This window comes from Crocodylus siamensis, chromosome 6 (assembly GCF_052110815.1).
Source record: "Crocodylus siamensis isolate JL-2025a chromosome 6, ASM5211081v1, whole genome shotgun sequence".
In the NCBI taxonomy this organism is placed as follows: Eukaryota; Metazoa; Chordata; order Crocodylia; family Crocodylidae; genus Crocodylus; species Crocodylus siamensis.
In genome coordinates this window covers 77,831,302-77,852,894 of record NC_143400.1, presented here as the reverse complement: position 1 = coordinate 77,852,894, position 21,593 = coordinate 77,831,302, and the positions used below count along the sequence as shown (strand labels likewise).

Here is a 21,593-nt window from a genome sequence, read left to right as displayed (position 1 = left end):
TTAAGTGATCACATGGAATGAAATATTTTTTAAAATCATGTTGCAACATAACCAGATGTGCTCATCCAGCCTTTGTAAGAACAGCAGATGTAATCCTCAAACGACAGATGAACAGAGAGGAACAATACACAAAACACAACCAGAGGTGCACAAAGGCTAGAAACAGCTGTCACCAAAGGGAGCGATTCAGCTGCGCCGTGTGACCTGGGCCAGCGGGCAGAAGTCCACACTCAGCCAGACCCACGGGTCTTCCCCGCTCAGCCCAGGATTGCGGGAGTGGGGAACACCACCCAGGCCCCACAGGGCCGAGCACGGGTGCACTTCCCCTGCTGCCCCAGATCCGGGGCGCAGGTCTGCAGCGGCAGGGCAAAGGGCGTTTTCCCCGCCAGCCCCGCGGGGCAGGGGCTCCCAACCGCGGGCCACGACCAAGGATGGGTTGGCTTCCGGACCGGAAGTGACCGCGGACTGGCAAACTGAAATCTGTCCCGGCGGCCCGGATCCGCCCAGCACCAGGGTCCCACGCACCCCGGCTCAGCCCCGAGGCGCGCGGCACCGCCTGCCAGTTGGAGGGCGGGACCTCGCAGCCCCTCCCCGCGCCGCGACCTCTGCCCCGGAAGCGGACACTGGGGCGCGCACGCGGCCGCGGGACGAGTAATCCGTGCTGCGGGCGCTGACGCTGCTCTGCCCCGGCCAGAGCCGCGCAGGGCGAGCCATGGAGTACGTGCCGCCGCCCGCGGCGCCCACCCAGGGGCACATGTGAGTGCGGGGCCTGCTGGGGGGAGGGCGGGTGTTGCGCACTTAACGTGTCAGCGGGGCCTCTACTGCGCCTGCGCGGGCGCCCCCCGGGAGTGGAAGCGCGCGGTAGTGGCCGCATTGGTGTTGACCGGGTACGAGAGATCGTAGTAAAAGCATTCAAAGTATAGGATATTTTTCGATGTCAGGTATCCAGGTTGTAACCGGATTGGTCTAGAGGCCAAAGCAATCGGGACTCTTGGAAGAGGTGATCTCGTTTATTAGACCAACTAGATTTGTGCAAAAAAAACCTTTTTTGCACAAATCTAGTTGGTGTAAGAAAGCTTACCACCTCTCCCACGAGTCCTGGATATTTTTTGAGGTAGCTAATGGATGCCGCATATGAAAAAGCCAAATTGCTTTCAAGGAGTCTTAACCAATTTTGGGGGTTGCTGTCAGCACTTTGCTTGTCTGGGAATAAAGAAATGCTTCAATTTTGATGACCCAGTTCTCACTCACTGGTAATTTGCTGCGAGCAATATAAAGTAAATAACAAAGTGCATTCGCGTGTTTTTCAGTGTGTAGTAGTTTTTCAACAAATAAAGTAATCTTGTGTTTCCACGGTGATAAGTTCATATTTAGGATCTGGCATAACTGAGCAGTGGCAGCGTCCAACTCCGCAACGGGTTAGGCGCAAGTGTCCTTCGCTGACAGCGGCTCCCGCTTCTTTCCTTCCTCAGCCTGTGCTGCGAGTGCGGCGTGCCTGTGCCGCCCAACCCTGCCAGCATGTGCGTGGCCTGCCTGCGCTCCCGTGTGGACATCACCGTCGGCATCCCCAAGCAGGCCAACATTCACTTCTGCAAGCAGTGCAGCAGGTGCGGAGCGCGCTTCCAACACGACTCTGCCTCGGTGCCCGGTCTCATCTGCGCCAGGGTCGTGTGAGTGGCCTGGGGCCGGTCCACAGGTTGGATCGGGCCCCGTGCTGCTTCCATGCACCCAAATCAGTGTAGCACACAGGTCAGCACTGTCCAGCCCTTAGGCCTCCCCAAGAGGCCAGAAATTGGCAGCAGGGGATTAGCAATTCATCCTGCCATTGCTTACCCACTGCCAAATTTGGGGGCCTGTGGGGAACCCTACAGGCCAAATGATATGGCTCTAGGGGCCAGATCCGGCGCCCAGACTAGCACCCTTGGTCTATGCTTTTGATCATATTTTTTAGCCCTTTCGTTTGCCAGCGTAAACAGCCCCAGCAGCACGGTATGTGTTGCTAGGAAATGTTCAGATCGTAATGTAATTGTTAATCATTTAAGCTCAGTTTATATTTATAAAATCCTGTGAGTTTGGGGAGTTTTAACTGAGGGCAGCACAAAGGCCTTTAGGTTGCGGGCCCACATTAAAGTATTCTCAAAGAGAAAAACTTGGTAATTCAGGGGGTTGTTGATGGGAAAAGCCATGTGAATGTGAATGTTGTGTTATGGGGATAAGATTATTTGGTTGGGCCCTTGACAGACTTCTGCTTTAAGATGTGATGGGATCTGATCTGAGGTCCCAGCAATCACACCACATGTGCATGGCAGTTTGCAAGATTTGGGGATCAAAGACTATATGCCAGTCATGTCTTACTTGCTGGTACGGAGGAAGCCCAGGACCATGAGCCCAGGCTCCCCCTGCATAAGTAAGATGAAACAAGGTAAGTAAGGTGAATCAATTGATTATCAATTTCATATGGGAACCAAATCAGTCCCTGACCCCAGACAATAATCAGCTGATTCTCCAAGCCCCTGTGGGGGCACACTAAGCTTTTACTCATTTCTGTGCACAGGGACCATGAGATCTGGCTGCAGCAGATCTGTACCCTGGGAGCTATAAAACCACATATGCCAGCCAGCTGGAAAACGCAAAATGTTTTGACAGGTCCTAGAGCCCAGCTGGTCACATTCAGTTTTAAGGTGTGATACAAACAAGCCACAAAGTTATTCCACATTGCTTACTCTATTGTCATGCCTAACATTGATTTGCACATGCAGCTGGGTTACTATTTAAGGCACGGTTAACCTGTTAACCATGTCTTAAATGTAACGTCAGGTGTCTTGATGTCCAAAGTAATAGTGATTTCATAAACATTTGTTGAAGCCATTTCATATAGTCTAAATATGTCTTCATTACATCAGGTATCTTCAGCCTCCAGGAACTTGGATCCAGTGTGCCTTAGAATCAAGAGAACTTCTTACTTTGTGTCTTAAAAAAATCAAAGCCTCCCTTAGCAAGGTTAGTCACTAAATTCTGTTAGTAGTGTATTAAATGAAGTCTGATAGACGTGTTGTGGCATTTGCACCCTTTTGAATAATGAACATGCTTACCCTCCCCTAATACTTACTCATTTTAAATATGGAAGGTGAAATCCCAACCTCTGCAGCCAGTGGGAAAAATCTCATTGACTTCAGTGGCATCAGGCTTTCATTCAGTTTGTAGACTGGGATTAGCAGGATCTGATTCATCCAATTCTAGACACTGCTCTTATGATGGGATTAATAAGAAATGAGTGAAGTAAACTGATATTCACAATTCTTTAATAGAAACTAATTTGGCAGATAATTATAACAATGTATGACCTATTTGTTTGTTAGTATTCTTACTCAATTAAAGAAATTCTGCAGTTTTTCTTCTTAAATTCTGCAGTGCTATTGTATGCCAAATCTTTAGCAGCAGCTCCAGAGCTGTGCAGCAGCTCTGTGGCAGCCAGGACAGGACCACACTTTACACAGTGTGTCCACTCTGGATCTGGAACGCAGAGCCGGTGTGTGGGTCCGGTGTGGTCCAGCCCACCCACTGACACTGCCATTCATCCAGTCCACAGAGCCAGATGAGTTTGACGCCTGTATTTTAAGGGCCTAGCAGAGGCCATATTGACTGGTCTGACAAATGACTGGATAAAATTTAATAGCCTCATATTGAATCCAGTGTGTTTCCGGTTATATCCATGCATTTTAGTCCTCAAGAAATTATAGTTTGTGCCACAGGCAGACAACAGAAAGGACTAAAGTGGCCTGAGGACTCTGCAATGACAGGGACCTAAATTGATAAAAAATACTCAGATGCTTGTAGCAGAAAGTCTAAGGACTGTCTGTGTTCATGGAGTAAAAACCTCCCAAATTCCTTGAGATTCTGATCTGGAGAGAAAAATCCTTCCTGACTCCAGTTCTATCAGTTGGATAATAAGCAGCATGCAAGCAGCACATGCCAGCAGATCACCAACATAAAGATTTCTCTGTACTTCCTGAGAGCATTAGCCCGCTCCCTTTTGATAGCCGACATCCAACTGTTGTTTAGATTTATATCGTGCCATATCCAGAAAGGGTCCAGAGCGGTTTACAATAGATAACTAACAACAAATTACTTAATTGAGGAAGGTTACTGTAATAGCCAACAGTTCTCCTAAGTCTACCCAGTGATGCAGTTGGTCTAATAAAAAATATGTGACAGTCAAGGATTTTTATAGGTGATAACAACTTGCAGCCAGTTATGCCTTGGGAAAGAGAAATTCCTTCCTGACTTCTGCAAGCAACACTCTGAAGCATGCAATTTTACTGTGACTTAACTGTGAGTGTTTTGATCAGACTAAGAACATTTCTTCCAAGGTGGAGGAAAGAACGGGATCAGGCAGGACAATTTAGAGTCCAAGGCCACAAGAAACAGTCTTTCCCTTTTCTACGCATCCTTCCATTAGATGTTGTCTTAAAGTATATCTTTTAAAAGATATCAAATTTACATTTAAAGACTTAGCAATGGTGAGTCTGCCACCTGCTCAGCAAGCCGTTCCAGCACGTGATTAAACTCACTCTGAGAGGGATGCTTCTTATTTTGGCAACATAATTTTTCCAATTGTAGTTTCCAGTTGTTGGACTTCGTTAGTAAGATTGAAAAGCCCCCTCCACTCTTATTATCTTTTCCACGTACCTCCACACAGCGATCAAATTGTCATTAAACCTTCTCTTTGGTAAGCTAAGCAAAGAGAACTCTTTGACACTCGTGTTGTAAAGCTTGTTGTCTATCCATCACATGATGTTTGTGTCTCTTCTTTCTTTTATTTTCATATTCTTCCTGAAGTATAGATGTTAGAATAAGACACAGTGCTCTAGTATCAGTGGTATCAATGCTGGGTATAGCAGCGAGATCACTTTTCCACTTCTATTTGATATTCATTAGTTTTTCTGTAGTGCATAGTAATTCATGTTTTCGCTAAACCTTTTTATACTGTTTTTTATTTAATTGGCATCTTGTCTCAGTGAAAACAAGAAAGGCTTTCTTTGTGTCTGTATTTCTATTCAAGTTGTTTTAGAATACTTTTCCAGGCTTAAAATGGACAGCTGTAGCTCAAATTATTTTATTAGGTTTGTCATGGCATAAACATTTTTCTTAGAAATCTTCCAGTGCTCAGTTGTGAATGGCATACTTCATAACTGATAACTCTTATTGGTGGTGCCTCAAGTTTTTTATTCTTAAGGGTTGAGTATGTATGCATTAAACGTGTATTTTAATCTTTCAACAGGCTATCCACTCTAGGACTGACGAATAAGCTTCTTGTTTGTTCCCACTTACAGGTCCGGCTGATTGATGCAGGCTTTGTTTGGACCGAACCCCACTCCAAGAGACTTAAAGTAAAGCTAACTGTGCAAAAAGAGGTAACTAAGTGACAAAAATCTGCACATAGCTTTTTAAAGAGTATTTTGGTCAAATTGTTATATACAAAAGCAATTTTCTAGTTAGTGGAGGTCAGGTGTGTTGTGAAGATACTCCTTATCTGTGAGGAATACAGATTTCACTGTGCAAAATCTGATAAATAGAGTAGTGTTGATATTAGCCCTGAAAAAAAGTATGCTGCTCTTTAGCCCCAAGGAGGCAAAGTGACTGTGCACATGCAGAAGAAAACAGATGATTTAGCTTATGAAGCTACAGACTTGTCTCTCCAACACTTTGATAAGACAATGTAGGGGAAACTCATTTTTCAAATATGCTATTTATGAAGAACTCAGTTTTCTAAATATCAGTTTATAGTCTAAAATTTGTTTGCTTTAGTGAGGAAAGAAGTATTGTCATACAAAGCATAACATATCTGTTTATTGTGTAAACTTTCTATATCAATTATTATTTGCCTACAGCAGTAATTTCTGAAAGAATATTTGCAGCCCTGAAGGTAAACTATAAAATGGCATCGTCCTGACACAAATGGAGCTGAAAGGAGATAACCAAATCACTAAAATTTTTTAAATTTGTTTCTGCAGGTTATGAATGGAGCAATTCTTCAGCAGGTGTTTGTGGTGGAATATGTTGTTCATTCTCAAATGTGTGATGACTGCCATAGAGTTGAAGCTAAGGACTTCTGGAAAGCAGTAGTTCAAGTCAGACAGAAGGTAAAAAAAGAAGTACACTTCGTCATTGATCATCTGCTTCGGTATCCTGGAACTTTATAAAGTATACAAGTGTTCAATTTCTCTACAACGTATCTAATCAATTCAGTATGGTTGCACTTTACAACCATAGCTCCCACAGTCCTTCTAGTAATCAAATATGTTTGCTGAAGCACAAAAGTGAAGAAGATACACAGGGGACACATCTACACATGGTGATTCTTAAGGCGAATTAGCCATTTCTAAGGCGCATTAAGCGTACAGGTCTATACATGTATGCCCTTATTGTGCCTTAAAAATGACAATTTTAAGTTAATCACACCTAAATTTGGTAGCTGCATAAAAAAGTATCAAATTTAGGTGCAATTAAGGTGTCTTAACCCATGTATAGACACCCTACAGTGCCTTAACACTACATGACTGGGGCTGGAGCCGAGCCTGTAGGGCCCCACACTGCTGCTGGGTGCCACCCAGAAGAAGATGGGCAGGTGCTGTTCTGGAATATACTGGAGCTGGAGCAGCAGTTCCAACAGCAGCGGTCCCTGTCAGTGTGCAGTAAGTTGGCAGAGGGAGCAGGAAGCATGAGGGCTCCTGTCAAAGCACAAGGGAAAGCACCCCTGCCATGACTCCCTGAAGGGGAAGGGGCCAGTGCAGCAAGGACAGGGCCTTTGCTAGCAGCTTTCCCCTGCCTCTCAGAGTGTGTTTGCTAGCCAGGCAATGTAGCCCTGCAGGGGCTAGGTACACCTGGAATTCCAGCACCCTTAGATGCCTGTGCTGGGGCTCCCATCCAGGACAGCAGGCAGGCTGGGACTGCATCTGCTCCCAGCATAGCTTTCCCTGCTCCACCCACCTCTGCATTGGCCAGCCAGCAAACCCGCCCTGAGGGAGAGGCTCAGGAGAACTTCTAGCAAAGGCCCTGCCGACACTCTGCTGCCCCCTTCCCCTGCAAGGAGTTGTGGGGAGGGCCTTTCCCTTGTGCTTTGACAGGAGTTCTCGCTCCTCCTGCCCTCTCTGCTGACTTATGGCACAACTGACAGGGACTGCTGCTCCAGCTCTGGTGTCTGCACCTTGTAGAACAGTGCTTGCCGCATTTTCTTGGCAGCATGGGGCCCCACAGGCTTGTCTCTGGCCTGCTATTGTCTGATGCTGGGGAGACAGGAACATGGGGAGGAGATTAGGGCCAGGGCCAGGCCAACTGCATCTGGGGAGAGTGGAGGCTCCGACACCCTCGACCAGCACCAGGATGCACTGCCCAGCTACACTGCCACAGGTTTGGGCGGCTGTCCGGGGTGCTGACTGGGGCAGGCTGTCCAGCAAGCCGCATTAAGGCATCCACACATAGATGCCCACCTAAATCTCCTTAATGCATCTTAGGCTAAGCCACATTAAGTTTAGGCATGTGCAAATTCACATGTAGACATGGCCAGGACTGACTTAATTTGGTACTTCCTTTTCTCCTTTTGACATGCTGTTTTAGCTGATGGGTTACACAGTCTTCAATAATAATCATAAACTAAGTGAATTGTGTTGTTTTCAGACTTCTCACAAAAAGACTTTCTTCTATTTGGAGCAGTTGATTTTAAAGCACAGACTTCATCAAAATACTCTTCGCATTAAAGAGATTCATGGTAAGCAAAGCACTTTTCTAATCTGGAAGTAAAAGAACTGATCTTGGTAGCCTGTATTGGGTCAGCAAACAGCAAGTATCCTCTGCTTACACGTACAGTGACTTCTTATATGCATAACCTAGGTGTTCAGGATTAAATGTGTTATCCTTTTATTATAGAATATTAAGTCAGGTAGTATTATTGTATAGTACTGTACTGTGCTTTATACATTATACTGTATCTTCATATAGCTATATTTTCTTTAAGATGGCCTGGATTTTTATTATGCTTCAAAACAGCATGCCCAGAAGATGGTAGACTTTCTTCACTGTACAGTTCCTGCCAGGTATATTCTTTCATTTGTATTCCAGCTTAAATAGAAAAATGTTTGAAAATTATTTATTCTTAGAATTTAAAAATTTATGTTAATGAAGATTTCTTAGTTCTGTTACACCGACAAAAATATCCTACAGTATCTATTCATGCACTTCTGTTAATGAGCCATTCTTTGTCCATGGAGAAGGGTTTTTGTGCTTTTGTTGGCTTATTGTAATATGAAGGCATACTTTCACAATCTGTTTTAACCACTATACTTTGTGCTGGTGCGATTATATTTGAATACAAAAATGAGTTAATTCTAATTTTATTTTGTCTTTCATTAAAGGCTTTATTATATGAGTAACATTTTACTGTTTGTATTTTTTTAGGTCAAAATCATCCCAGCGTTTGATTTCTCATGATATCCATAGCAATGTCTACAATTACAAAAGTACTTTCTCCGTGGAGATTGTTCCAATATGCAAGGTAGCATTTCCTCTCTTTTTAGAAAAAAAATTCTTCAACAAAGTAACTCTGCAAGGACTGATAATTAGTTGCCCTTGTTGGTGACTGTGTTCATGATATGGCATGAGCCTAGTGTGCAATACATCTGTCTAACTTCATCAGAAGCAAAGGCAATCCAGTTCTTAAAGTTTATATGGCAAATTTTATTTTGTGGTTTAAAAGGTGAAGGCAATTCTTCTTAGGAGTTCTGAAAGCTCTTGCTTTGAGAATTTCCCTGTTCCCTTTTCAAAGATCTTCTGAATTGGGGTTTCGGTGTCATCCCTAAAGCAGATTTTACATGTCAGCTTCAAGTTCATCTTTGGAATGTAAGCCTGGAAGCAGCCTCCTTGAGCCACTGAGTCTAGTCCCTTGCATTAGCAGATGATTGTTTACTTATTAGGTGTCCAAGCACTACTGATTTCCCATTAATACTTTCTACATTGCCACCTCTTTTGTTAATCCCAGAAAAAGTAATTACTGAACACCGGATCAGACACTGAAACAGAGGAGAGTGTGTATTCTCATAGTTGGGAAATATCCAGAACATTCTGATAGTGGAAGACCAATGCAAGGTGCATGATACAGACAAGGGATGTGATTGTTCTCTGTTTCAGTTGTAAGTTGGAAAACAGCCTTGTTCTGTAATTATAAAGCTAATTTCCAACAGCAAACCTCAAAGGCCTGATTCAGGAATACAAACTAAGCTGTTGATCACCGCAAAGTGTGTCGGGGAGTAGTGGTTTTTCCCCATGCTGGTCCGGTATATGACTTAACTGAATGGAGATAGCAGTGGCTGTGGGTTCCAAGGTCAATTTAAACGATGGGTTTTTAAGTTTTAGGCTCAACTACAATTAAGGAACTAAATATATGTAAAACTTTGTCTTTTGGTGTACAGGACAATGTGGTATGTTTGTCACCCAAATTAGCACAGAGCCTGGGGAACATGAGCCAGATATGTGTGTGCATCAGAGTGACAAGTACCATTCACCTCATTGATCCCAACACTCTGCAGAGTAAGTGGATTCTCCTTTCCCTGGAAAGTTAAAGAAAATATTATAACAACAGTTCTTCCTATCGGCATTGTGCCTACTGAACGTTACCTAATGCAACCTCACATGTTTGGATTTTCAAAACTTGAACCAGACTTCTCACTGATGTATAAATTAATGACAGACTAAGAAATATCCTAGGCCAGTGAGGGTCAACCTTTTTGGGAGACATCACAAATGAAGCTGTGCACCCTCCCTGAGTACTGCTCCAATCCACTTCCCTTGCCCAATCTGCTGCACTGCTTTCTACTTCCTGCCCAATCTGCTGTGCCCAGTGCCACATACCACACACACATGTTGTCTGAGCCATTTGCGGCACACGTTATTGGGTTGGCCACCCCTGTCCTAGGCAAAATGTAGAGTCAGAATTACAAACCAGTTAAGCTAGTGCAGGTGGTGGGTAGATTTAGTTTTTCCTTTGGTGCTTTGCTATGTGCTTAATTTGTCAGAGAGATGTCTTATTTCTAGAATTAATATATGATGTATGGAATGTTAATTAACTTATGACTTAAAATAGACATACAGCAAGAGAATTTTGCTGGCCTAGTTATGCAAGTATATGGTGGCTACAAGGCAGTTCTGCTGTGGGTTCAGAGCCTGTTTGTTCAATGTCTTCTGCCAGCAATCCTGTATCAGTGAGCTTGCACCTTGTCACATCCATGATCAGCATTGCTTCTAAGAGAAGTTTGTATCATAAGCCTTATATGTTCTCTGTTCAAAATAAATATCACAAACCATTTTGTAGTGGTCTTCATTTTGCCCTGGAAGAGTATCCACCATTCTCCTTCAAAATATTGTCTTTACTTTCAGTTGCTGACATTGATGGAAATACTTACTGGCGTCATCCTTTCAATAGCTTGTTCCACCCAAAGCAGCTGGAGGAGTTTATTGTAATGGATATCAGCAGAGTCCAAGAAAGGAAACCAAGTGCAGGTGCAGGGATGAGATCAAACAAAGTAAGTGTTTATTTACTTTATGTAACACTTTTATACATCTCTTTTCGTGCCACCTTACAAAATAAATCAGATATATTTGGAAAACTTAACTGGGCAAGCTCTTCTCCAAGATAGGTGTAACACTTTACTGTCATGTGCAGGGATCCTGGTTTTCTGTGTTTAAAAATCACAAATTCTCTGATTAAAACTCCATCAAGATGCATATTTTTCTATGATTAAAATGAAATGCCACATATATAGGTATCGGTTGAACACAATGTTTTATTGATATATTTACCATTTTAAAGCAATTTGGAAGCCTACCAATGCCTCAATCACTATATAAAATACATTCTAAATATCTGTTAATTTTGACATTTGATATTGGGTTTTTTATCATGGAAAATCAGAGCTCTTCTTGCCCCCTTTACTCAGCTGGATGCAGGTCCAGCTCTGGCTGTCCCCTCCCTCAGTCCCCCTCCACTGCTGTATGGTACTGAGCAGCCCTGATATGCCAGTGCCCTGCCAATACCATTGCCCCTCACTCGCCACCCACAGCCCTGCCAGAGAGGGCCCCCAGCTGCCAGGGCTATGGGGCCAGGGACTAGGGTCTGCAGCCCCCTCCACCTGCCAGCAGCACCTGAGCACCAGTTGCCACCAGTGGAAGGCAGTGGCTGCTACAGTGAAGCGCAAAGCCCAGCTGTCCCTCCCCCACAGGTGCCATAGCCAGAGCAGAGCCCATGTGGAGGAGGGTGGATATGGGTTGTCCACTGCAGACTCAGGCTCCCTGCCCTGCTGCCCTCACCCCAGAGCTTCCACAGCCCAGCAGGCAGGACCCAGCAGGGCCAGGCAGGGAAGCTCATTGCCACCACTAGGAGCTCCATGCCACCATGGCAAAGTGCCCTCTGCCTGCACAGAAGCAGCAAGAGGCACAGCGCTGTGCTGCTGCCCCTACTGCTGCCAGGCAGGCAGGGGGCGCCTTGCTATAGTGGTGTGGGGCTTGAGGCGGTGGCATCAAGCTTCCCAGCCCCACTTTGCCCTGCCGTACTCCCCACCCAGGCCTTGCTGTGGTGCATTCCAGGCCCAGCCTGGCCCTACCCAACTCCCTTCCTCACTATGGGGGGCCTCAATCCTCCTCGCCAGACTTACCTGCAGGGAGCTGCTCTTTAGGCTGCCTGGCAGCCATGTGCATATACCTGTGCACGCATCCAAGTGGCGGCCCCTGCCTGATCGCCCTCCTCCCGCTCCACCCAACCCCTTGCAGGCTGGAGCTCTGGCACCCTACAAGGGGAAACGCACCATTTCCCTGTTTTTTCTCCTTTTAAAGGAGAAAATCCAGGTTTTACTGTGTTTTTCCCTGATGAACAGAAAACCCAAATCTGTGGTCATACAGCAGGAGTGAGATATATATATACACATCATGTTAATTCTCCTTTCAAAAATCAGGTTGCTTCAGCTTGAAACTAAAATTGATTCCATACATTAATCTTCTTACTATTAGGTTACAAATTTTTTTGCTTGCTTTTAATTGTAGGTCCCTCCCACAGGCTTGTAGAGTGCATCTTTCATACCACATAACTTTATTTAAAGATAAATCAGTTGTACAAGTTGGATAGGACTTTTGATTTGGCTCAGGGTCTATTTTTAAGCCCAGGCTTAAGTATTTTGGCAAAAGGTTCACCTCATTCCTCCTAGGCCAAAACATCAGTGAACTTCTAAATGGTAGTCTGTAGTGTTTTTTTTTATTGCATATCCCCTTGCAGAAATTGGTCATCTTAGGTAACTGCTTAGGTATGGCTTGGTTTTGTTGTTTTGTTTTTTTTCTGCAGCATCTCATTCATAGAGTTGTATGTAACCACTCCTAAACTTTTGTCCTTCAGAAAAAGATTTGCTGCTCAAAGGCAATAATGCATTGTTACTAAATCATGTTGTTTAATCTAAAAACATTAAAAAAAAGTCTGAAGTAAAAAAAAATCCTTTATAATCTCATTTATGTGAAACATACCTGTTGTGTCCTTTTTTCTTTTTTTCCCTTTAATAAAAAAGCAAGCATTTACATGGAAGTACTGTGTTCCAAGCATTTACATGGAACTAGACCAGTGATAGCCAGCCTCTGGCAAGCGGGCCACAAGTGGTTCAGGCAACTTGTGTGGCATGCAACGCATTGTGGAGGGATCAGGCAGCATGGTGGCAGATAGGGCAGGAAGTGGAAAGCAGAGCAGCAGGTCAGACAGGGGTGGGGATCAGAGGGCATTGTGCTTAATTTGTATCACACCAGCCAAAGAACTTGACCCCCAGTGTACCGGGTGCTGATCCCTGCAGATAAGTAAGGATATAGTCGGTGATATAATACGACATGGTACCAAAGCAGTGCAGATATTTTAATTTTGCGGCTACTACTATTATATGTTATTATGAAAATGTTTTGTTTTCTCTTTCTCTAGCATACTCTGGCTGAAGCTTGGGTAAAGAAGACATCAGAGATGAATACAGATCATCAGTATTTCTGCCGGACCCATCTGGGACACCTTCTAAATCCTGGGGACCTAGTTTTGGGGTTTGTGTTGCTATATTCTGTTTGTATTTGGTGCTTGGTTAAAAGTGTCAAGGTTCTGCATGTTGTCATGGAACAGAAAATTAGGCTATATGTTTTTAAGGTGTCCTCCTTAACTCTGAAAATCCCATGTTGTAAGAATGATACTCGATTAAGGCCTGCTTATTGTATTTAGTCGTCACTGCACCTAGTTTTGTAGCTTTTCCATTTTATAGTGATTAGAGCGATCACTGCTGTGAGAGCTGTCACTGCTGTGGGAAGCTGACGTGGATTCTGTTCCATCTCAAGCTTCAGCAGAATTGTCAAGTATTCTAATTTCAAAAGCCAGTGTCAGAAGGAATGAGGGTAGAGACATGACCAGCAAGATGTTTTGGATCACCTTGGTAACAGAGTTTCGGTACCATAAAGGGACAAAAGCAAGATGGGAGGGGGTCAGTCACTGTTAGCGAAAAGTCTCTTTAAGGTGCATGTATGACAAACTACAGATTAGGCAGAGATGGAGAGGAATTGCAGAGGTTGAGGGGATTTATTAGAAGCTCTAGATGTTGGTATTTTCAAAGTTCTAGTAGGAAAGAAGGTAGCAGTGAAGTAGGCAAAGGATACGCAGCTTGATAGCTTGGATTACCAGCTCTGTCCCAGGTAGTAGCTAGGTAATGTAACTTACTCTTTGTTATCAAGGATGCTTATAAACATGGATTTTCTCCCTCTGTACTGCTGCCTCCTGGAAATGTGCATCTTTTAAATGAACTATAAAACTAGTTATATCCTGCTGGTGCTTTATGTTAGCATAAAACATGAAAGGGTGAAATTTCAAGCTATTAAGTGTATTGTAAACCTCTTCCTCTTTAGATTCGACTTGGCCAATTGTAACCTAAATGATGAATTTGCAAATAAAATGAATCCACGTGATGTCCCAGATGTGGTAAGGTTTTGGAGTGTCCTTTCCTTAGAAAAGCTTTTGTATTTTCCACTGTTAAAAGAACATGGTGATGTATACCAGGGCTGTCCTGGGGCAACACTATTCTGGCTATGCATCACATGCCACAGACCTGCCCTACCCCACCCAGTGGGCACCTCTTGCCATGTTGTGTGGGCCTTCCTGCTGTGTTGCACCGAGCAGGTGCCATGGGTACCCTGGACCCTAGGGACAGGGAGAAAAAGCTATGGAAGCCCAGAGACCCCAGTGGCAATAGCAACAGGAGCAATGGGGTGAGCAGCTCCCAGACCAGGAACCCAGGGACATGAGTTAATCCTTTGTGGGCTATATGCAGATCACGAGTTGAACAGCTTTAGTATATACAATGAATACTACTTCTTGGCCTAAAAATCGTAGTGTTAGGGCCAGGATACTGCAGTTCTGAAAATTATTTCCCTTGATGATTTAACTGGATCTGCTGTCAACTCCTTACTCAAAATTGTTATGTGCTACAGTTGTGGTGATACCTGTACTGAAAAGTGAGAGTGAAGTACAATACTTGGGAAGCCTGACAGGCAGTTTTAAATGCCCAACTGATGGTCACTGCCTTTTTTTATGCACATCAGTGGTACAGCTTTCTCATTCTGCCCTCTTGTGTTCTATTGTATGATTGCACAGTAAGGTCAGTTCATTTTATACACACACAATTCTGAACTCTTTGGTATTGTATTTTAAGAAAACATTATCAGTGTTTTATTGAAAATGTATTTTTGGAATATTTTCTATTTTCCAATGAAGGTATTAATAAAGAAGAGTTATGACCGTAGTAAACGTCAGCATCGCAGGAACTGGAAACTGAAAGAGCTGGAAAGGGATAGAGAAGGCATGGATACAGATGATGAAAGGTTTGCTAAATGCTCTTACTACATTTTTGAGAGAGAGAGAAAAACTAGAATGCAAGTATAGAGAGGGTCTCCAGGGAGATTTAGTAAGCAGAGTCCCTGCTTCCTTCTTAGTTCCACACAGACAAGTACAGTTGGCCCTGTATTAGGCATTGTATGTGTTGCACTCTGCCAAAGACGGCTTTGGCAAGTCTGTTACATGCTAGGGGGCGGTATGTCTTTGCAGGGGATGCTTCAAAGGCACAGTTTAGTTCTAAGCTTAAAATAAAATTTCATCCTCTCCTGACTAATGAAATAGCAGGGGAGATTATCCCAAATATTAATCAGCAAGAATTGTCTGGTTCTTGTATACTATTCTTAAGCTATTATAAAATTCAGAACTCCACAACAAAAGTATTGACTCCAAGGGCAGAGAAAGAGAAAGAATTGGAGTCACAGGCAGCATGTCTTTAGGATGACCTACTGTGTAGTGAATTGGCTGAAGTGACAAATCAACAAGAATGGGAAAGTATTCGTCATAGTTATGCTAAGTGCCAAATTCAACTCAAAACAGCTGTAAAATTCCAAATTATCCTTAATTGACTGGAAAAATTAAGGCAGAGCATCACAGTTAAATTGGAACATAGAAACTAAATAAAAACCCTGAGAAAATAAGTCATGTAAAATAAAAATAAGCTAAAAAGAGAATGAGTTATAAATCGGATTTTAGGAGCATATGTCGAAGGAACCAAACCATAGTTTCTTGGTGTCTTTGCTCCCTTCCTACACTGTTGGCTTTGAGGATAGCTGAGAAATTAGAAATGCAGCACAGCTAGGTTCTTAGGTTCTCTGCAAGTATGCTCAAGATATAAAATGGATGCCTTAAATTTATGGCGGTGGTAGACCTAGATCCAGTAAGGGTTGCCTGTCCTTTTTTGCCTAATTCTAAAAATTTGGCTCTGCCCTGGCTTTCTGTGCATTTTATTTGGGGGTACAAGATTTTAGGAGACAGAATTGCCTTTTTTCACTGATTCCTATTGAACTTGGTAAAATAGGCAGTAATTCCTCAGATCTCTAATTCTTACCTAGCTGAAGCAATAATGTAAATATACCTAGTACAAAATAAAATCTGATCACCTGTTAACTTGTGAAGTTTTCTGTATGTTTTCCTCTTCCATAGGGATTTTACTTCTAGTAGGCACAGAGAATTTCACTTAAGGCCTGTAAGATCAGCCTTAAGTATTTGTAGTCATTTGACATGACCCCACTTTATTTTCCCTGATGCAGCTAGCCTGCCAGACTCGGTCTGCGTACTTCTGAGGAAAAAAGAACAGATTTAATGTTTTCATTTCTGAGGCTGTTCTTCTTTTATAGACAGTACCAGGACTTCCTTGAAGATCTTGAAGAAGATGAGGCAATTCGAAAGAATGTCAATATTTATAAAAGTAAGGCTTCTTGTGGCTGTTCAGCTCTGAATAATAACGTGGCTTCGGGTGTTTTTTAACTTCAGGGCATTCACACTCTTGTGAGTTTTTCAGACTAACATGACACGCACTTAAGAGCACTTCATATTATTTAAGATCATGATGTCTCTAGATATTTAAAAACCTTTGATTATTGTGTATGTGTATGTTTTCTGTTTGGGATGCTGGGCAGAGAACTGAAAGCTTTTTTCTAACTCAGGAAGGGATTTGCTCTGTTAGCAGCAGCCTTATGTAAGAGTGACAGTTTGCTATTGATACGTTTTAAGAATGTCATTTCTTGGAGTTTTTATGTCCTTGTCTGGCTTTTCTATTTTCTCAGGTACACACATTCCAGTGGAGAGTGACACAGATGATGATGGTGCTCCACGGATCAGTCTGGCTGAGATGCTAGAGGATCTCCATATCTCCCAAGATGCAACTGGTGGGGAAGGTGCTGATATGATGACATAATAAGAATGTGCATTCATAAATGCAGTTAAGTTCCCTCCCTTTGAAGGAAAAAATTTCCAGTATTTAAATAAATGCTATGAACTGCTGAGCTAACTATAAGCATGTATATGATCTCATGAATGGACAGTTATACACGTATACCTTACTGTATCCTAAATCAGCTTATTTTGTGGATATAATAGAATCGTCCTGGAGATCAGAATTCCTTAGTGGCAAACTGCTGATGTAGGCATCACAACATTAAACGAGCATGCACTTTGAAAGTGTCGCTCACCACTCATGTAACTTCTGTGGAAACAAAGTGACAAACTGAAGAAAGGATTGTCTTGTGGTTAAGGAAAAGAAGTAGGAATTGCAAGATCAAGGTTCTGTTGCTGGTTGTTAGACTTCCTGTTTCACTTAATCTTTTTCTGCCACCACTCTTAAGTTTTCCTTACCTGTAAAATAGGAATATTATCCTACTTCACAGGAGAGTTGTTGTCAGGGTTGGGTTTTTTTAATCCTTTCTAGATCTTCAAGTAGAATATACTAAATATATCTGTATTACATATTTTTAAACTTAAGTGGGTTGCTTCCCTTCCTTTAGCAAGGCTAGAGAAGAATGGCAATTGTATAAAAATCTCCTAAATGGATATATTAACTCAGCTGCCAATACTGTCCTCTGTATAGCAAAAATTGGGCATCCCTGCTCAGTATAATACATACTGCGCAATCCAGAATGTCAGTGCAAGTGAGAGCAGTATGAATAAACTGTCTACATCCTTATATTAAAAACTGGTAGATATATGAAAATCTTTAACATCCAGTAAATGTATGATTTCATGGGATGGAAATAAGGATAAGAATGTATAAAATGCAAAACCTGTAATGCCACTTTCCCGAAAAGGATGATTCAGAGTAACTGGGAAGGGCCATAAGAAGACATCCATGCAGAACAATTGAAAGAAAAGGTCAAAAGTTAGAAAAGGCTGCATTGGGCTTCAAGATGAGGTGAAGATATACCCAGTGGTGCTGCCAGTAACCTAGACACTCTGCCATGTAGAGAAGAATGGCTGTAATTAATCTTATAGTCAAGTTTCAATTCCTGCCTGTGACCTTTTATTCACAGACCTTGCTTGATCCAGGCCTTAAATATCCTTGGTGCCTAGGGGCTAGAACCAATTCCAGCTGAAGTCAATGGCAGTCTCCGAAAGTGGGATTAGGCTTGATTCTTTTCTGGATTATTCTTCATAATGTTGTAGTTTAAGTTCATCTTAGTATTGTCCAGGTGTACCCCAAAAAACATGATTTGGCAGGCATTTTTATGTAGTTTGGGGGGGGGGCATCTTGGCACTGAACAAGTGGCACACAAAGAGATGACTATTATTTTGCATCTGTGTTATACTGACCTGATGATCTACATCCTCTTTCAGGAGGTTTGTCAAGATTTTACACTATGGAATTGCATTTAAAAAACCAAAGTCCATAAGGCTGCTTTGATCCCCAGTCGCACTTCATGCCATAAGGTCCAAAATAGAAAATTCATTAAAAAAATGTTTTTACAATTTTTTTCATGAGAGTGCAGCTATGTAGCCAAAGTGAATTATCACTGTCGTAAGTATGGATTTTATTATACAGACTTTACTATTGTAGGGAAAATGATGTAGAAATTTGGCCATAAAAATATGCTATTATGCAACTTTGTGTGGAAATTTGTTTCTGGAATTCTAACTTAAAATTTGAATTAATTTGTTCTCTACCTGACTGAGGTATGTTTTGGGCTGTACTGTGCTCACATGTTCACTGTGCTGACATGCCCAAGCCTTTCTTAAACAGATAACAAAGCAAGAGGTGAGTTGTGTAATGAGACCTACAGTGTTTGTAATAAACCTAGGTTCTCCTGTGACTGACTCTTTCATGTGTTGGCTGACATGTTTCTACATGTTTTGCTTTCTGTCAGCAGTGTCAGCTGTATTGTAATCTTGTCTCTCACACAATGGAGAAAAAACATGTAAGAAATCACCTTTCAGCCAACCTGTCTCCCAAAAAACAATGGTCTGTGACTAACGCTCTCCTCTTTCCTTTTATATGATTAGGTTCATACCATTTCTTATCATTCTTATTTTGATATTAACTAGCTAAAGGCAAAGAAAGCACCAGTCCTACCAAAGGATAGATAAAAATAATAAATCCCTGATTCCTGCAGGCTGCCAGCTGGTAACTGGAACAGGAACAGCTGGCTGGCTGAGCAGGCAGGCAGTGTGCTGTGTGCACTTGAAATTAAGCAAAGTTCTAATTTTAGGCCCCCCTAGTCTTGGCAGCATCCCTTTTAGAGTCTAAAAGAAGCTAATCATGGCTCAGCAGATATTTCATTTGCTGTTTCTGTACCTGTGCTCTTGAAAACACAGTGATTAGTGAGCTTGATAGCAACCACTTAGTTTGCAATGAATAATGTGCTGCTGCTTTCTGTCTACACTTCTGCCTGCAAAATCCCTTCTTGTAAGCTACATTTAGTGATGCTAGCACAGCATGTGATCTGTGTTCACACAATACAAGCACTGCATAATGTATGTATAGTCAATGCATTTTAAATAAAATGGGTCTTCCCTGGAAAACTCCTTGTATGTTAGAAGATCTTGAAAGGAGGCAAAAAAAAATAAAAGCCATTTTAAAAGCTTTTTTTTGGTTCTTGAATGATTCAGTGTGGACAGATAGAGATTCTGTTGCAGCAAAGGACCCTTTTCTGCAACAAAATCCTTCCAAAAAACCAAAGTTTTTTGTTTCTAATTTATCAGAGATGGCTTAAATAATTAGTCTACACCACAACAGGTTCTTCATAGCAGTTACATTTTACTACAGTTTCCTAACAAATTTCTAGTTGCACGGTCATGGAAAGAGAAGTCTACGTTTACATTTCTTCATTGCTAAATACTTATTTTGGATTGACTAATTTCTTGGCAGAGATGAGATGTGTTAGTAAATGACAGAGAGTTCCCCGGATTAACCTAAAAAAATGCTGAGTTTTGGGAACAATTTTTTAAATTTTAAAGTAGTCATAGGAAGCTGCTAAGGAAAAATCCTACCATTTGGTGATGCTGTGTTTCCTTTAGGTCCTCTGTCTGCTTAAATTTTTGAGGAAGACTGTATTTTTCTGAAGAGAGAATTATAAAAGGTGCCATACTGTAGTAGTCCATCTAGTAGCCCAGTAGTCCATCTAGTGTAGTATCTTGTCTCTGGTGACAAAACTAAATGCATTAAAGGGAGAGCATTGAATTAGGTATATCTAGAGTGATCTATCCCCTGTTCATTTATCATCCCTAACATTCACCGTCTTTGGTTTTGAGATGCCAAAGGATACATTCCTGACTGTTCTATTTAATAGCTATTAATCTATTGTCCATGGATTTACTTAGTCTGTTTTTGAACTTGGCTATACTATCTGTCTTTACAGATACAGCCACAGTGTCTTTATAGAGGCTACACTATCTCCTGTAGTAATGAATCCATAAGTTGATGACTACACACTACATAAAATACTTTCCCTTGTTAGTTTGAGTCTCCTGCTTATTTCATTGAGTGCCCCTCTAATTCTAGCATTCTGGGACCAGATGAGTAGCAACTTCCTGTTCACTTTGTCCACATCTTTCACGAACAGACCTCTGTTGTCTGTTGTATTCCCCCTTCCCCCACCAGCCTTTTCCTTTCCAGACTAAAGAGTCCTAATCTTTTGAGTCTCTTGCCCTTCTCTACCTTTTCTAATTCTACTGTCTCATTTTAGAGATGCAGAGACCAGAACTGTGCGCACTATTCAAGATGTGAGCACATCAGGATTTGTACAGTGGCATGATGTTTCCATTCTGTTTTCAATTCTTTTCTCCACAGTTGCTGCTGGACACAGCTACTGTTTTTAGAGAACTATCTATAGTGATTCCAAGGTCTGTTTTCTGAGTTGCAACAGCTAGTTCAGAACCCAGAATTACACATGTATAATTAACCCAGAATTACGCATGTATAATTGAGGTTATTTTTCCCTGTGTGCCTCACCTTACACTTGTTGACACGGAAGTTAATCTGCCATTTTTTTGCCTGCTTGTTTAGCTGTGTGAGATCTTTCATGAGTCCTCTCCATCGGCTTGGGATTTGACTATTCAGAATAATAGGGTAGGAATGGGCATTGGTGTCAGTTGGACAAGTTTATTACAAAGTCTTTTCAATATCCATCTTAAAACTCTACCCCTTATCAAAAAGCAGCTTTTATGTAGAAATTCATGGGATTTGAAACTAGAATTGCTAGTTCCATGGAGTGAACTTTAGGATGTCTTGTAAGCCCAGATGCTGCAAGCGTATGCAAGCCGACTCACTGAATTCAATGGGATTGGGTTCTGGTCCTTGATCAGGGATGTTTATGAATTTTACATGACATGGTCATTGGATGAAATAGAGAAATAGTTGTGGTACTTGCGATTTCTCCATCCTAGCTGGATGACCTAATCATTACACTGCAGTCGTGTACTCTCTTGCTTGCCCTATACTGCTCAAATATTTTGTTGCATAACAATGTGATGGGTGGGGAGCAGGCGGTAAAGTGTCCCTGTCCTGACTACCTGTGTTAGGGCACTTTCCTGAAAGGTGAGAGAACCCTTTAGAACCTGTTGTGGTGGAGACTAATTATTTAAGCCAGTTCTGATAAATGGCAGATTAACTTCCGTGTCAACAAGTGCAAAGTTAGGCACACAGGGAAAAATAACCTCAATTATACATCTGTAATTCTATGTT

The 21,593-nt window shown here is 42.2% G+C and overlaps 1 protein-coding gene across 1 annotated transcript; it reads left to right on the top strand.

Annotated features, from left to right (window-relative positions):
* Positions 1-215: 215 nt before the first annotated feature.
* NMD3 (NMD3 ribosome export adaptor) lies at positions 216-19,494 on the top strand. Its single transcript, XM_090051854.1, has 15 exons — positions 216-756; positions 1,473-1,607; positions 2,904-3,000; positions 5,334-5,414; positions 6,015-6,143; positions 7,678-7,768; positions 8,015-8,093; positions 8,455-8,551; positions 9,465-9,582; positions 10,429-10,574; positions 12,998-13,110; positions 13,957-14,029; positions 14,822-14,928; positions 16,279-16,349; positions 16,708-19,494. The coding sequence occupies exons 1-15, from the start codon at positions 713-715 to the stop codon at positions 16,836-16,838; spliced, it is 1,512 nt and encodes a 503-aa protein (XP_089907980.1). The 5' UTR covers positions 216-712; the 3' UTR covers positions 16,839-19,494.
* The last annotated feature ends 2,099 nt before the right edge of the window (positions 19,495-21,593 follow it).

Excerpts from the sequence above, each read along its gene's own strand:
- NMD3 (XM_090051854.1), top strand. The coding sequence starts at position 713 with ATGGAGTACGTGCCGCCGCCCGCGGCGCCCACCCAGGGGCACAT. Across the intron at positions 757-1,472 it reads GCGCCCACCCAGGGGCACAT|CCTGTGCTGCGAGTGCGGCG; the intron begins GTGAGTGCGGGG and ends TTCCTTCCTCAG. Across the intron at positions 6,144-7,677 it reads TAGTTCAAGTCAGACAGAAG|ACTTCTCACAAAAAGACTTT; the intron begins GTAAAAAAAGAA and ends TGTTGTTTTCAG.